The sequence below is a fragment of the Alligator mississippiensis genome, chromosome 1 (genome assembly GCF_030867095.1).
Source record: "Alligator mississippiensis isolate rAllMis1 chromosome 1, rAllMis1, whole genome shotgun sequence".
In the NCBI taxonomy this organism is placed as follows: domain Eukaryota; kingdom Metazoa; phylum Chordata; order Crocodylia; family Alligatoridae; genus Alligator; species Alligator mississippiensis.
Genome location: NC_081824.1, coordinates 301,088,401 through 301,102,315, shown reverse-complemented (window position 1 = coordinate 301,102,315; position 13,915 = coordinate 301,088,401). Strand labels below are relative to the sequence as shown.

Genomic DNA, 13,915 nt, shown 5'->3' with positions numbered 1-13,915 from the left:
GTAACTCTCTTAGTTTGCCTCCAATCCCAGACATGCCCACTACCCATTTTTCATACTTAAATGTTTTCCTAATACTTACACAACATTCTGTCCAGTAAATATGAAGAAAGGGAAAGGTCAAAAGAGCCTTATTCCCTTCTTTGGGTAGCAGCTCTTCTTTAAATTGAACAAAATTAGATTCTAAATGAATCATCTTAGGAGCACGGCCGTAAGACCTGTAGAGTTTTAAAATAATTGAAATTAGTGACTAAGAAATAAGTAGAAAAATTATAAGAAAAAGTGACAGGATGAAAATGTATGTTGGCAAAGAAAGACAAATTTAGTTGTTATTTTTTGGAAACTTAAAAATCTTGACTAAGCTTGCTACAGTCTGATATGCCAAAAGTCAGCTCAAGAACTCATCAAGAAAAGGAACTGGAAACACTTCAGCTGACATCTCTTTGCCACTCAGCTTCCACACCCAATTCAATTCACAGCAAGAACCTGTTATGACATGCAATTACATCAATATCACACTTTAAATCCAATGACAATCAAAATATGTTGCTATATAAAAAAAAAAAAAATACTCTACCTCCTCCATTCCATGGGATCTCTTGGCAGCTGCTGAGAAAGCATGGGGTATACAGATGTAAATAAGTTCTGATCTCCAGCACCTAAAAGTTAAAGATACCCACTTTTAAAAACAAATCCCCATTCAAAAGTAGAACAAGATTTAAGAACTAAACATTTATCATTGGTTTAACACGTAGCTATTTTGAAAGCTCTGCTGAAACTGAAGTCCAGGGTAGATTTTTTGCATTCAAAATTATGAGTGCACTGTAGCACAGCAGAACATAGGTTTTGTGAAGATTCAGCTGAAAATCCTTATATGTGGCAATATAACTATGCATCCAACATAAAAAAAACCCCAAACCAACAACAAACATGCAATGGTTACCACCCACACAAATACCAACATGGCTAACCCAATTTCAAAGAAGCTACAAGCAAGCAACGTCTCAACCACAGCCAGAGGTCCAACCCAGGGCTGGGGGGAAATTGGGAATGAAGGGAACAGCCTTCAAAAATTGACTGCCACAAGCTAAAGAATAGGTTTAATATTATTTACTTGCCGTATGTAGCAAGACAAAACAAAATGTACAACCTACTACACAATTAAATAACTAATTGTCAGCAATGAAATAGTAACCATTTGATATTTACAACTTTGGCAACAAAAGAGGAAACAGGACCCTGGTTTTTCCATTGACAGTGTCTTTTTAAAAAATTTTTTTTTTAAATCTTCATTTTAGAATAGCAATTCTCAATCAGGGTGCTGCAGTACCCTGGGATACCTTGAGATCCTTTCAGGGGCACCACGGTGTCCCATACAATGTTAGCAATGCTAGATGTGCAAACGCGATTCATAAGATAAACCCAGAGAGTCCCAATACGAACCTATAGCATTAAAATCATTCTGATTTGTTGTGGGCTGAGTTCTTTGAAACAGAAGAAATGCTCTATTATTTTTCTGTATTCACTTTATTTTTGACATCTGAGCTGGCATTTCTAAAGGGGTGCCTCAAGTTTATGAATGGGTGTCCTGAGTCTAAAATGGTGAAAACCACTATTTTAAGAAAATGGTTGTCTTGTGCTAGACTCTCATCAACTATTTCAATAGCGATAACAAATTACATATTTAAAAAATGAATTTTTTATAATATAATCTTAGTACAACAGTCCTCCATACCTTAGATCATGAGCCCACAGAAATTCAAGTATAGCATTTGGGCTTGTAACACTTACGGGGCACCCAAATGAAAGGCTGGGAACCACTGTTGTAGAACCTCAATAATGAAAAGTAATATTCCCTTAGGATTTTGTCATATTCTACTTAGTAAGCTTCTATCTTCTCCTTTTAAAAGCAAAGCATTAGTCACTCATGGATGTTTTTCAATCAATTGTTCATCCTCTTTTCCCTTAAGCATTCTCTTTCCACTTCCCAAACCAAAAAGTAGGAATGACTAGTGTTCTGAGTTTCAAGAATAGTATTCAAACTATATGTTTTACAGGAAAACTTAGATTTTTACTTAAAATAATAATAATCAGAGAACAGAACAAACCAGATAATAGTTCCAAGTGGGTTCAATTTTAGAACTAAAGAATAATATTATCCAAAACTCAAGGTAAATATAGAATATTTAAAATAAGCATGAACATCTTTTGATTATAGTTATCTTTTGGGGACATGACACATTCCCCTATTCCAAAGCATTATTAGGTTAATTAGGAAGACCAAAAAGAAAGAAAATGTCTATGTTTACAAATAAATGCCTTCCTTAACTTGTCTTCATCTCTACAGATAGGAGAACAGTTCCATTTTTAAATGTTTTAAAAGCAATTTTTCGATTGGAACTGTAGCTCCACACATTTTGAACAAATTTTGCTCAGTTTATTTTTTAGTAAAATGTATAAGAAAGCATCAGCCACCATCATCTACTACAGAAGTAATCCCAGTAATAACTATCCAAATAGGTGATATTTGAGTCACTGGGGGGGGAGGGGGGGAAGTACAGGAGTTAAAGATGCAGGAGAAGAGGGTGCTTCTTCAAAAGGGAAAGAGCAAAATCATACTAGAGAGATGTGAGAGAGAGAGAGTGTGCGCGAGTGCGTGAGTCTGTACGTACATGCGCACACGCATGAACTTTATTTAAACTTTTAATTGTTACTTTATGCGATGATCTCAAGTGACATCAACATACAGGCAATGTGTCTTTATATCTGGGGCCACAGCACAGTGGATGTAAACCAAAGATGGCTAAATAGTTCATTTAAATGAAATCTGGAAAAAAAGTACTTATTACCTTGATTCCAAATCCCAGTGCCTTTAATATGGGATTTATCTGACTGTTTTATATTCTGGCTCTGGTCCGTTGGCACTTTTATACGATGTTGATTCAGTATCAGTATAAAAGCTAAGCAAGCCACGTAACTGCAGAAAGTGATACGCTTTGCTCTTTTAGTCCATTTTCCTTCCAGCAATCTTTGCAGCAAACTAAAATGCGAGTAACAGCAGCCATGTTTGGAGGGAAGGCATGTTGCACAATAAGGTCACTTTTCACCCTTTCAAATTTCATTTAGGCTACAGTATTCCAGAGTGTTTTGTTTTGAAAATTCACAACAGCAAGTCAAGATTTTGATCAAGTAACAAGGACCTCACACTTTCCTCAGACAGGATTTTCAAGCATGATTGTCAAGATTGGAAACTGTACAGGTAATGACAGTAGCCAACATGACCCTGGCAAAGTTTTTAACAACTGTCTAAATAAGCTGGCTACTTAGGGGACTTCCAGCTCTTTAACACAGCTATTTTTGTGTTCCAATAGATTTTAAGTTCTCTTTGGGGAGGGGAGTGAGGTGACAAACAGAAAAAAAGCACTGAATTCCTTTGGCCATAACTATACAAACAGGGCCCTACTTTAAGCCAACCACAAATCTCTGCAGAGGCTTCTAAGACTACAGAAAAGGATGCAGGCCAACTGAACTGAACTGAAAGAAGCTTGAACCGAGAGAAACCTCCTCCTTGGAAGGTTTTAAGGCCTGGCTCAACAAAGCCCTGGCTCATATAATCGAGTTGGGGATGGTTCTGCTTTGAGCAGGTGGTTGGGCTAGATCAGGGGTGGGCAAAATGCGGCCCACCAGGCCATTCTATCCGGCCCACAGGGCCCCTAAATATTAATTTTCTCAATTTTTTATCTGCCCCTGGCTGCCTGTCATGCGGCCCTCAATGGCTTGTCAAAACTCAGTAAGTGGCCCTCTGCCCGAAATAGTTGCCCGCCCCTGGACTAGGGGCAAATCAGGGCAACCGCCCTGGGCCCCACGGAGCTGGGCAGAACAGCAGCGGCTCCGCATCCTGCCGCTTGTTACCCCCCACCCACGCTGACACCTCCACAGCAGCTTCTTTGGGTCCAGGATTGGAGCGGGGGCAGGGCCCCGCATGGGCTGATTTGCCCCAGGCCCCACACCCTGCTCAGGTCACCTCTGTCAGTGGTTCTCAACTTTTCTGTACCAGGACATTTGTAAACATCCATGGCCAGTCCCAACCCAGTGTCCCTCATTCCTAACCTGCTGTCCCCTGCCCCCAGTGGGTGGGGTGGGGGGTGGCAAGCACCCCCTTACAGGCTGGAACTCTGGCAGCCTGCAAGGGAAAAGCTGTGGTTTTCCATGTTTTTCTGCTTTAAAGGAAAATCCATTTTTAAAGTTTGTTCACAACCCTTTCACATATTCTTGCAACCCACAGGTTGAGAAATGCTGCACTAGATGACTTCCTGAAGTACCTTCCAACCCTCATTTTCTATGAATCTGTGCCTCAACTGATCAGAACCCAGAGATTCACTCAAACTGTTGCTCAAACCAAAGGATCATCACCCTGTCACAGCTGATAATGGCTGAAGCAAAAACAACCCTCTCTTTAATCTTCTGAAGAGAGGTAGAAGTCAGGGTTCCCAAAGCACCTGCACTGCTAGAGCAGTGATTCTCAAACCAAGGTACCTGCTTTGGAGTAGCTGAGATGTGTTTAAGGGTACTGTGGGGTACAGACACTTGCACATGATTTACAAGATAAACCCAGGGATTTCAAATAAGAACACATGGTATCTATCAAAAGCATTCTGACCTTCTGTGGTCTAAGCTCTTTGCAAAAGAAGAACTGACTTTTTATTTTTCTGTAGTCAAAAACAAACAAACAAAAAACAAGAAACAACCACCCCCCCACCCCTGCAAAAAAAACCCAAGTGAAAGCTAAAAGCTGGTATTTTCCAAGGGGTGCCTAGGGTCTCAAATACTGAGAACTACTGTGCTAGAGCATGATAGCAAAGAGAAAAATCTTTTTCTTTACATCTTTCAGTTTGGGTAAAATCTTTCCGTTTGTGATTCCTGTTGCACAGAAGCAGACAGAAAAACCCATTTGAGTGGCAGCCAGTTCCAATACAGAGGAAAAGTGTGGCAAGAATTGCAACACTTATCGCTCTAGCACTGAACAGCAATATTAGAGGGGAGGGAAGAAGAACACTATGTGCAGGCAGAGGCAATTTAAGTGCTGGTGTGGCATTCTAACAAGGTCTGAGAGGTGCAACTGCAACCAAAATAACAGTGAACAAAGTTTTTGAAAAATTCACCATATTAACTAGAGAACCTGATGAAGAGAACAGGATTTCTAGAAATCCAGGGTTGCACGCAGGGGCCAGGGCAGCGCAGAGCTCGCAGCAGCAGGCAGCTTTCCTGCGCAACTCTGCTGTTCTTTGCAGTGCTGGGTCGCACATGTTGGGCTGAGGATCAATTCAAAATATTATTTGAAGCTTCATTTAAGGTCATCCTTTGTGCAGGCTGTGCACATTGCATACATTTGAACTGTTTTGCAATATGACTGGCAAATATAGCATAAATTAAACAAAGGTGGGAGAAAAAGAGGCATTACTACAAGGCCATAAGTCTCCAAAAATAAAGGAACTCTAAACCATGGGGAAAATATTGACAACATCCACTTTTCTGAAGTAGTTTAAATGCATCTATTCTTGAAACATTGTGGTGATTTATTAATAAGAGGAAAGTTTTAGAGATTTCTTAGACATTTCTCAATGCTCATCTGAAGGTTCATGTGCAACTGAGGCCAAATTTTATTGCTTCAGTGAGATCATGCTCTGAGTGTTAGATATAATTTCCAGATTACTGTAGTGGAAATAAAGAAAAGTATTCCAGGGCTGATTGCTTACTTCAACTACACCAGAAAAACAGGAACCAAAGATAAAAATTAGTGTGTGGGCATAGGTGGGTACACACTGTCCCAAGCAATATATTAAAAGGTTAATGAGAGAAAAAAAAATCATCTTTGGATTTGAATTTATTTCACTTATTTTTGAGATCTGAACATTTTGGTCAATCCTGCATGTTTTATGTCGTCTTAAACCTCTTTTCACTTGGCCATAGTAGAAGACAGAACTTCACCTATGTATTTAAACCAAATCTTGTATTATAGGAAGCACTACTATTCCATATGTACCATTTCACAAAATTGGTTATCACTGATTAGCTTTTTAGTGTCCAGGAAAAAACATGGGTCATAGTTTCATAGTAGCTAGGGTCAGGAGGGACCTGAACAGATCACCTAGCCTGACCCCCTGCCACAGGCAGGAATGAATGCTGGCTGGGTTCACAAAACCCCAGACAGGTGATCATCTAACCTCTTTTTGAATTTACCCAAGGTAGGGGCAAGGACCACTTCCCTAGGAAGTTGGTTCCGGATTTTGGCCACCGTAACCATAAAATATTGCCTCCTGATCTCTAACCTAAACCTATTCTCCATCAGCTTATTACCATTGTTCCTCGTCACCCCAGGTGGTGCTGGGGAGAAAAGAGCTCTGCCTATTTGCTGTTGATCCCCCCGATGAGCTTGTAGGCAGCCACCAGGTCCCCCCCTCAGCCTCTTCCTGCCGAGGCTGAACAGGTTCAGGTCCCTCAGTCTCTCCTCATAGGGCCTGTCCTGCTGCCCTCTCACCAAGTGGGTGGCCCTCCTCTGAACTCTCTCCAGGCTGGCCACATTCCTCTTGAAGCGCGGCGCCCAGTACTAGACGCAGTACTCCAATTGCAGCTTGACCAAAGTCGCATAGAGGGGGAGTATCACCTCTCTGAACCGGCTTGAGATGCACCTTTGGATGCATGACAAGGTATGGCTGGCCTTGCTGGCTGCGGTCTGGCATTGGCGGCTCATGTTCATCTCGGAGTCAATAATGACTCCAAGATCCCTTTCCGCCTCTGTGCTTTCAAGAGGGGAACTCCCCAGCCTGTATGTATGCTGTGGATTCCTTCTCCCAAGGTGCAGCACCCTGCATTTATCTACACTGAACCCCATCCTATTCTCATCTGCCCACTTTTGTAGTCTGTCTAAATCTAGTTGCAGCCTCTCTCTCCCTTCAAGTGTGCCCACCTCACCCCACATCTTAGGGTCATCAGCAAACTTGGCCAATGTGTTTTGAACACCCTTGTCCAAGTTGCTGATGAAGATGTTAAACAGTGTGGGCCCGAGGACTGAGCCCTGGGGAACCCCACTGCTCACATCTCGCCAGGGTGAGTACGACCTGTCCACCACTACTCTCTGGATATGCCCCACCAGCCAGTTTTTTACCTATCCAACTGTGTAGGCATCAATGCCATTGTTGCTTAATTTATTAAAGAGAATGGGGTGAGAGACCGTGTCAAAGGCCTTCTTAAAGTCTAGGAAGACTATATCCACGGTGACACCATCATCCAAGGATTTAGTTACCTGGTCATAAAAGGCAATCAGGTTGGTCAGGCAAGACCTGCCTTCGATGAACCCATGCTAATTGCCTCTGAGTACGATCTCCCCTGCAGGCCCCCCACAGATGTGCTCCTTGATGATTTTCTCTAAGATCGTCCCGAGGACCAAGGTGAGGCTTACAGGCCTATAGTTACTTGGGTCCTCCTTCCTCCCTTTCTTAAAAATGGGGACCACATTAGCTAGTTTCCAATCCCCCAGCACCTGGCCAAATGACCACGAATGCTCATACAGCTGGGCCAAGGGCTCCGCGATGACCCCTGCCAGCTCCCTCAACACCCTTGGGTGGAGGGCATCTGGATCTGCAGATTTAAAAATGTCCAGCCCTTCCAGAAGATCCTTAAGTACATCTGCACTGACTCAAGGCCTTACAGAGCTATCCCCAAGATTGTCCCTACCTCTGGTAGGAGGGATATCCCAGTCCCTGTTCAAGAAAACAGAGGCAAAGAAACTGTTAAAAATATTGGTAGCCACAAGGTTACCATCTGAGTCTTGCAGGGGGCCTACATTGCCTGGTGCCCTCTTCTTGCTCCCAGTGTACTTGAAAAAGGACTTTTTCCCTCCTCAACCTATGGCATAAACACCATCTGGTAAGGAATGGAGCTGAAAGCATTATATACATACTAATACTTTGCAGCCTTAGTTCTTGTGACACAACTAAGCTGAGAGAGGTGGGTTAACCTTGTTAGTCTCTAACTGGTGCTACTCTGCCCTACCATCTGCTTGACTTCAGACAAACCGCTTCCTAGAAGCATAACCTTTCATAGGCAACAACCTACTTTGTCAGAAACAGTGTTTTATATAGAAAGGAGGGAGGGTGGGGGGAAGAATAGGAAACAGTAATATTGCTAACCTTGGAGTAGCTGAACCTAAAAGAATTTTAAAAATCAACTAGAATCCTATTGCATGGATTAGCTGCTAACTCCATGTTCCTCAAGGTGTTAACTGCCTTGTTCAATCTCAATTGATCCAATCAACCCACTTTTTCCCCTCTCTTACCAGTGCCCTGCTGTCCTTCTCTGTTCTGTATAAACCCCTTTCTTTCTAGCAGTCCATTCAGAGCATCTGACAAAGCACACTGTTCCCTATGAAAGCTCATGCCTCTCTCTCTCAACCAGTTGGTCTCCAAACGTCCCACCCAACCCTACCTTCCACTAGGGTAAATTACCTTGAATTGACACATTTAAAACTTCTCATCTCTCAGGAAGTATGATTAATTTTTTTTATTTATTTATTTATTTTTTTTAACTTCAATAACACTCCTGGGGGACAGTCTGGGGCTAGTTTCAGTACCTACTAGGGTCTCCAGAACTTTTTCAAAAGGGCAACATCAAATTTACTAAACCAGACAATCAAGTGCACTAACAGAGCATGTAAATCATGGTCACAGACCACGCTGTGGTATTTAGTAACCTTGTATGATAAGGAAGATTGCATTCACAGTTTAATAACTAAAAATATTAAGGGTTTCAATATAAAATAGGGACCTACTTAAACTGCAGCAAGAAAAGGCTTTTCACAACCCACTTGCAGAGCTGATTTCATGGGCATTTGGCAGTGGCCCTGCCCCTCCATACTGATTAGCAGAGAGGCCCTAGGGGACAGGATCGATAAGGGGGCGGCCACCAACTTGATTGCTGGCTGCCCTTTGTGCTGACCCCCCCCTCCCCCCCGGGGTGCTGATTGGGAGAGAGGCCCCCGGTTTGGGGGGGGGGGGGCCACCATCTTGTCTGCTGCCCACCAGCTGGCACCTTTTCCCAGCAGTGAGCTAGCATTTTACTTTTATTAAGATTTTGTTGTTGTTTTGTTTTGGCATTTTTTTGCTGCCATGGTCAATCCCAGATTCTACAGATTCCACAAAACCCACAAAACTGAATTAAGTAGGTCCCTAAACACAAAATCCGTGTTGGAAAGCCCTCCAAACTTCTTTCAGGTAGTGATATAAAAACCCTGAATATATTACACATTGCTCCCTACCACAAACACCTGAAAGTTTCAGTATTGAGCACAAAAATCATTAAGTCTGGTCGCTTACTCTTGCGGGCAACCATAACATATTGTCCATTTCCTAAAACAATCAAGACCTATCCTGGAACTTATTAGGGGGTTTTCTCCCAGTACTTTTATTGCAAGTCTGTTCCAGAACCTCACTCTGAATGAGGCTTTGTACCTTTTAATAAATTTATGAATGGTTCGTACATACTCATTTGTTCTTATGCCAATTGTTTTTTATCCTAAAGAGGATCTTCTCCTTCCCTAGCATTCAGTTTCCAGATGTATTTATAGATGGCAATCATATCCCCTTCTCAATTTTCACTTTGCTAAACTAAAGTGTGAGTCCATTTTCCCTGAGCAAGTGACCAGAATTATGCAGTACTCCAGGTGAGGACTTACCAGTGCATTGTACAACTGTTTTAATATATACATTTCTCTACTGAAAATACCTCACCTAATAAATCACAAGACTGCATTTGCCCTTTTCACAGCTACACCACATTGCTAGCTCAGTAATCTGACAAAACAACTAGAACACCCAGATCTTTCTCTTCTTTTATTCCTAACTGATAAATCGTTCAGCTTATACTAGAGTTTCTTGTTATTGGTGCCTTGCACTTTTTACAATTAAATTTCCCCCCATTTCTATTATGCCAGGCCCAAAGACAACTAACTCTGCCTGTACAACATTCTAGTTCTCCTCTGTATTGATTCCTGTATCCAAACAATTATCAGAAAATTCCATTACCAAACCTTCATTACCAAACTTATCCAAGATATTCATGAAAATATTAAGTGAGATGAGACCCACTGCTGTTCTTAAGGAATCTCTACCAGAAACTTCTCTTCCTCCCGATAAGACTATATTCAGCACAGTGATATATTTCCATGCCATTTATGGCACATGCCGTGCGTTGGCCACTGCTATACTAGAACATCAGAAACATTAATTTGTTCCCTTCTGCCAACCATAAAGCCTCATCACAAAAACACCTCTTAAGAGTCAGACTTCTCATTTGACTTCCAAAAAAGGATCTTTACAAAGAGGAAGGGATGGCAGTATGTACTTCTCTCCCAAGGGGAAGAAGCAGAAAAGTATCTCAGGTAGAGAAGCAAATCCCAGTGTTATAATTCAACCTTTCATTTGCAAGAATTTTTGGGGGGATGAACAGAAATCATTTGTGCCTTTCACTTTCTTGATCCATCAATTGCATCCGGTGTTTAGGAAGTTCAAAAGGACCTTATATCAAAGTTATAAATAGATTTGGCACTGTTATTGTACCATCTGTACGAGGAGCTTAAAAAAAAAAAAAAAAAAAACTCTTTGCATAAAGAGGGCCTGCACCAATACCTGTAATCTGTACTCTTCCCAAGGAAATTTACTGGATGTCAAGTCAGATATGAAACAAACATAATGCCTTCATTAGAATTAATTTTGCAGGTTGGAAGCCAGGTGCATATTTTCAAGAGTAGCCTATAATTTTGAGTAACTTGATATACTTTGAGATGGCAGGGAATGTTTTTCTGCTAAAGGCACTGAAGACTGGAACTCATAAAATTAGACTTTAACTCTTGATAACCAGCACAAACTTCTAGCTATGAATGGCAGCATTTTGCACCACTTTTCCCCTGACAGTCAATGTTCAAACAAGGTACAGCTCTACAGTGCCTTTACCTTATTCGTCTTCGATTTAAATCCTACCCAAGTTGGTGGGTTAAGTAAAAGTCATTCCAAAATGTACAGGTATCTGGTGGTTTACCAACCTAAACTGGATTTTAGTCAGAGACCAAGATACCAAGATATCATTTTTCACTTGGGCTACCTGACATATATAAAAAGGTTTATTCTTATCCCTTTAATAAGAGTAATAACAGCTTAAGGAGTTTAATGGTATACACCACTTACAGCAATTCAAGTTGCTTAAAATGATATCAGCAGACTTAAGTTACCTAAAATCTAAAAACCTTTCATATGGAGTGCCACTGAAACACAATAGCTACAATTTTAGAAAACCTTAGCAAAACTGAAGGATTGACTGCAGGGAAGAAAAAAAAAAAAAGGACCTAAACTCAACTTTATAAAGACAAATGCTGTAAGTGGTGATACTACTTCCACAGTAAAATTAGAGTGAATAAATGAAAAAGAAATAGTAAGACAGCTGTTTTATGACCAGGGCAAAAACAGTAAGGATGACAGGAAAGAAAATCATTGACCACAAGATGAACACGAGCCACCAATGCAATGTTGCAGCTGGTAAAGCAAACTAAACTCTGGCTTGCATCCATAGATGCTTCTCAAGTAAATCTCAGGATGTTATCCTCCCACTGTACTTGGTCTTGGGGAGGCCACAACTGGAGTACTGCATCCAATTCTGACCTCCACAACTCAAAAAGGATGTGGAGAAGCTTGAGAGAGTCCAGAAGAGAGCCATGCACATGATCTGAGGACAAAAGAATAGGCCTTATGAAGAGAAGCTGAGAGCCATGGGACTCTTCAGTCTGGAAAAGCACAGGCTCAGGGGGGACCTGGTGTCAGCCTATAAGTATATCAGGGGTGTGTGCAGGGGGGACCTGGTGTCAGCCTATAAGTATATCAGGGGTGTGTGCATCAGGATCTGGGGGAACACCTCTTCACCAGAGCACTCCAAAGGTACAATGGTCACAAACTCCTCCAAGACCATTTTAGGCTGGACATAAGGAAAAACTTATTTACTGTCTGAGTACTCAAGGCCTGGAACAGACTCCCTCCAGAAGTGGTACAAGCACTTACTCTGGACTCTTAAGAAGCATGTGGATGCTTATCTTGCTGGGATCTTTTGACCCTAGCTAACTTCCTGCCCTTGGGGCAGGGGGCTGGACTTGATCTTCCGAGGTCCCTTCCAGCCCTAATGTCTATGAAATCTATGAAAAAAGCATCTTTTTTTCTGTGAAACATCTATTTCCTCTTTGGGGAAAAAAAATGCAGCTACCATGCAATATAATTACCCAAGGGAGTATAAACAGTCCAGAGTGCCTTTGATGTGGCCAGAGGCTCCTGTTAGTCAGCTACTTATGTCCAACTCCCATTAAACACCATTGAAGGTTACTTTATGGAAACAGCACCTGCAGAATACTTGCCTAGTGGGTCAGAGACCCTGTTGGTAAACCAAACAAATACCCAGGACAGTTAGGAGTAAATTTACAAAGATAGAAAGCATAAAGACAGACATGCTGCAGGGGTGTAGGATGTAGCCATGTTGGTCTAAGGACACAGGCAAACAAGGTTCCTTGTGTGAATTTGATATCAAGACAGACATGGCATTTTTCCACATGCTGTGGGACAATGAAGCCAGGTGTTTCAATTAGCAAGCCACATTAATTAAAAACACTTGTGTCATGTGCATCAGCGGTGCACTGCACCCCGTGCTGAAAAATATGGTGGTAGGGCACTCTGAACTAGAGCTAATTGAATGCGTTTTACTTCAAAGCACCCAGCTGCCATTTTTGCAGTGAGGTGGTATTCTCTTCCATCCTACCAGTGAACGGATGCGGAAGACGGCATGAGAACTGCATCCGAGAGACCAACTGGCAGCTTCGGCAGTGGTGTCTCAAGGCAGGCTTCGGCTTCCTGGACAACGACCCGCACATCACGACGAGGGACACTCTCAGCTGGGATGGGCTTCACCTGTCCCCCAAAGGTAAGCATGTGTTTTCTTCTAGGTTGGCAGATCTCCTCCGGCGGGCTTTAAACTAGGCTCTTTGGGGGGGAGGGGAAGATGAGGGCAGGGAAAGCTGTGGACCACCAAACCATGTGGCACCCACAAGGACAGCCCAGCCTGAAGAAAGAGAACACTGGGAACCTGAAAGCCATGGGGAGGCCAGCACTACGGCACAGGTAAGAAACGAGAAGGTAAGAAACAATGGGCCTCTTGGGACTCGGAGCGGGGGGGCAGCAAAGGCACCAGTCGCAGGGCTCAAGTGCCTATACACTAATGCTAGGAGCATGGGAAACAAGCAGGATGAACTAGCGCTCCTGCTTGCACTAAACACCTATAACTTAGTGGGGCTAACAGAAACCTGGTGGGATTCATCCCATGACTGGGCGGTACATATTGAGGGCTATAGATTGTACAGAAAGGACAGGGTGGGGAAGAAAGGGGGAGGGGTTGTGCTCTATGTCAGTGAGCAATATACATCAACCCTCATCAAGACGGAATCCAAGGATGAGGAAGTAGAAGGATTGTGGGCTAGGCTACATGGGGGGCAAGGAGAAAGGGATTTGGTGGTAGGGGTCTGCTACAGACCCCCACATCAAGGGGAAGAAAGAGATTCGGGGCTCCTGAGGCAAATCTCGGAGACCATAAAAGCTAAAGAGGCGGTAGTCATGGGGGACCTAAACTACCCGGACATCTGCTGGGAGTCACAGAAAGCAAAGTCCCACCGCTCACGCAGGTTTCTAACCTGCGTACAGGACCTCCACCTGACTCAGGAGGTACACGGTCCCACTAGGGGGAATGCCATACTGGACCTGGTATTGGCAACGGGAGATGACATGATAGCGAACCTCCAGATCAGTAGCCATCTGGGGGACAGTGATCACCTAATAAT

The 13,915-nt window shown here is 42.7% G+C and overlaps 1 protein-coding gene across 1 annotated transcript in view; it reads right to left on the bottom strand.

Annotated features, from left to right (window-relative positions):
• The window catches only part of TRAPPC10 (trafficking protein particle complex subunit 10), an 84,391-nt gene that overhangs the window by 52,414 nt on the left and 18,062 nt on the right, over positions 1 to 13,915 (bottom strand). Inside the window, exons 2-3 of the mRNA XM_014611183.3 lie at positions 575 to 656; positions 80 to 215 (exon numbers count right to left, since the gene is read on the bottom strand). Coding sequence (XP_014466669.2) covers positions 80 to 215; positions 575 to 656 — 218 coding nt within the window. The remainder of the gene's footprint in view (positions 1 to 79; positions 216 to 574; positions 657 to 13,915) is intronic.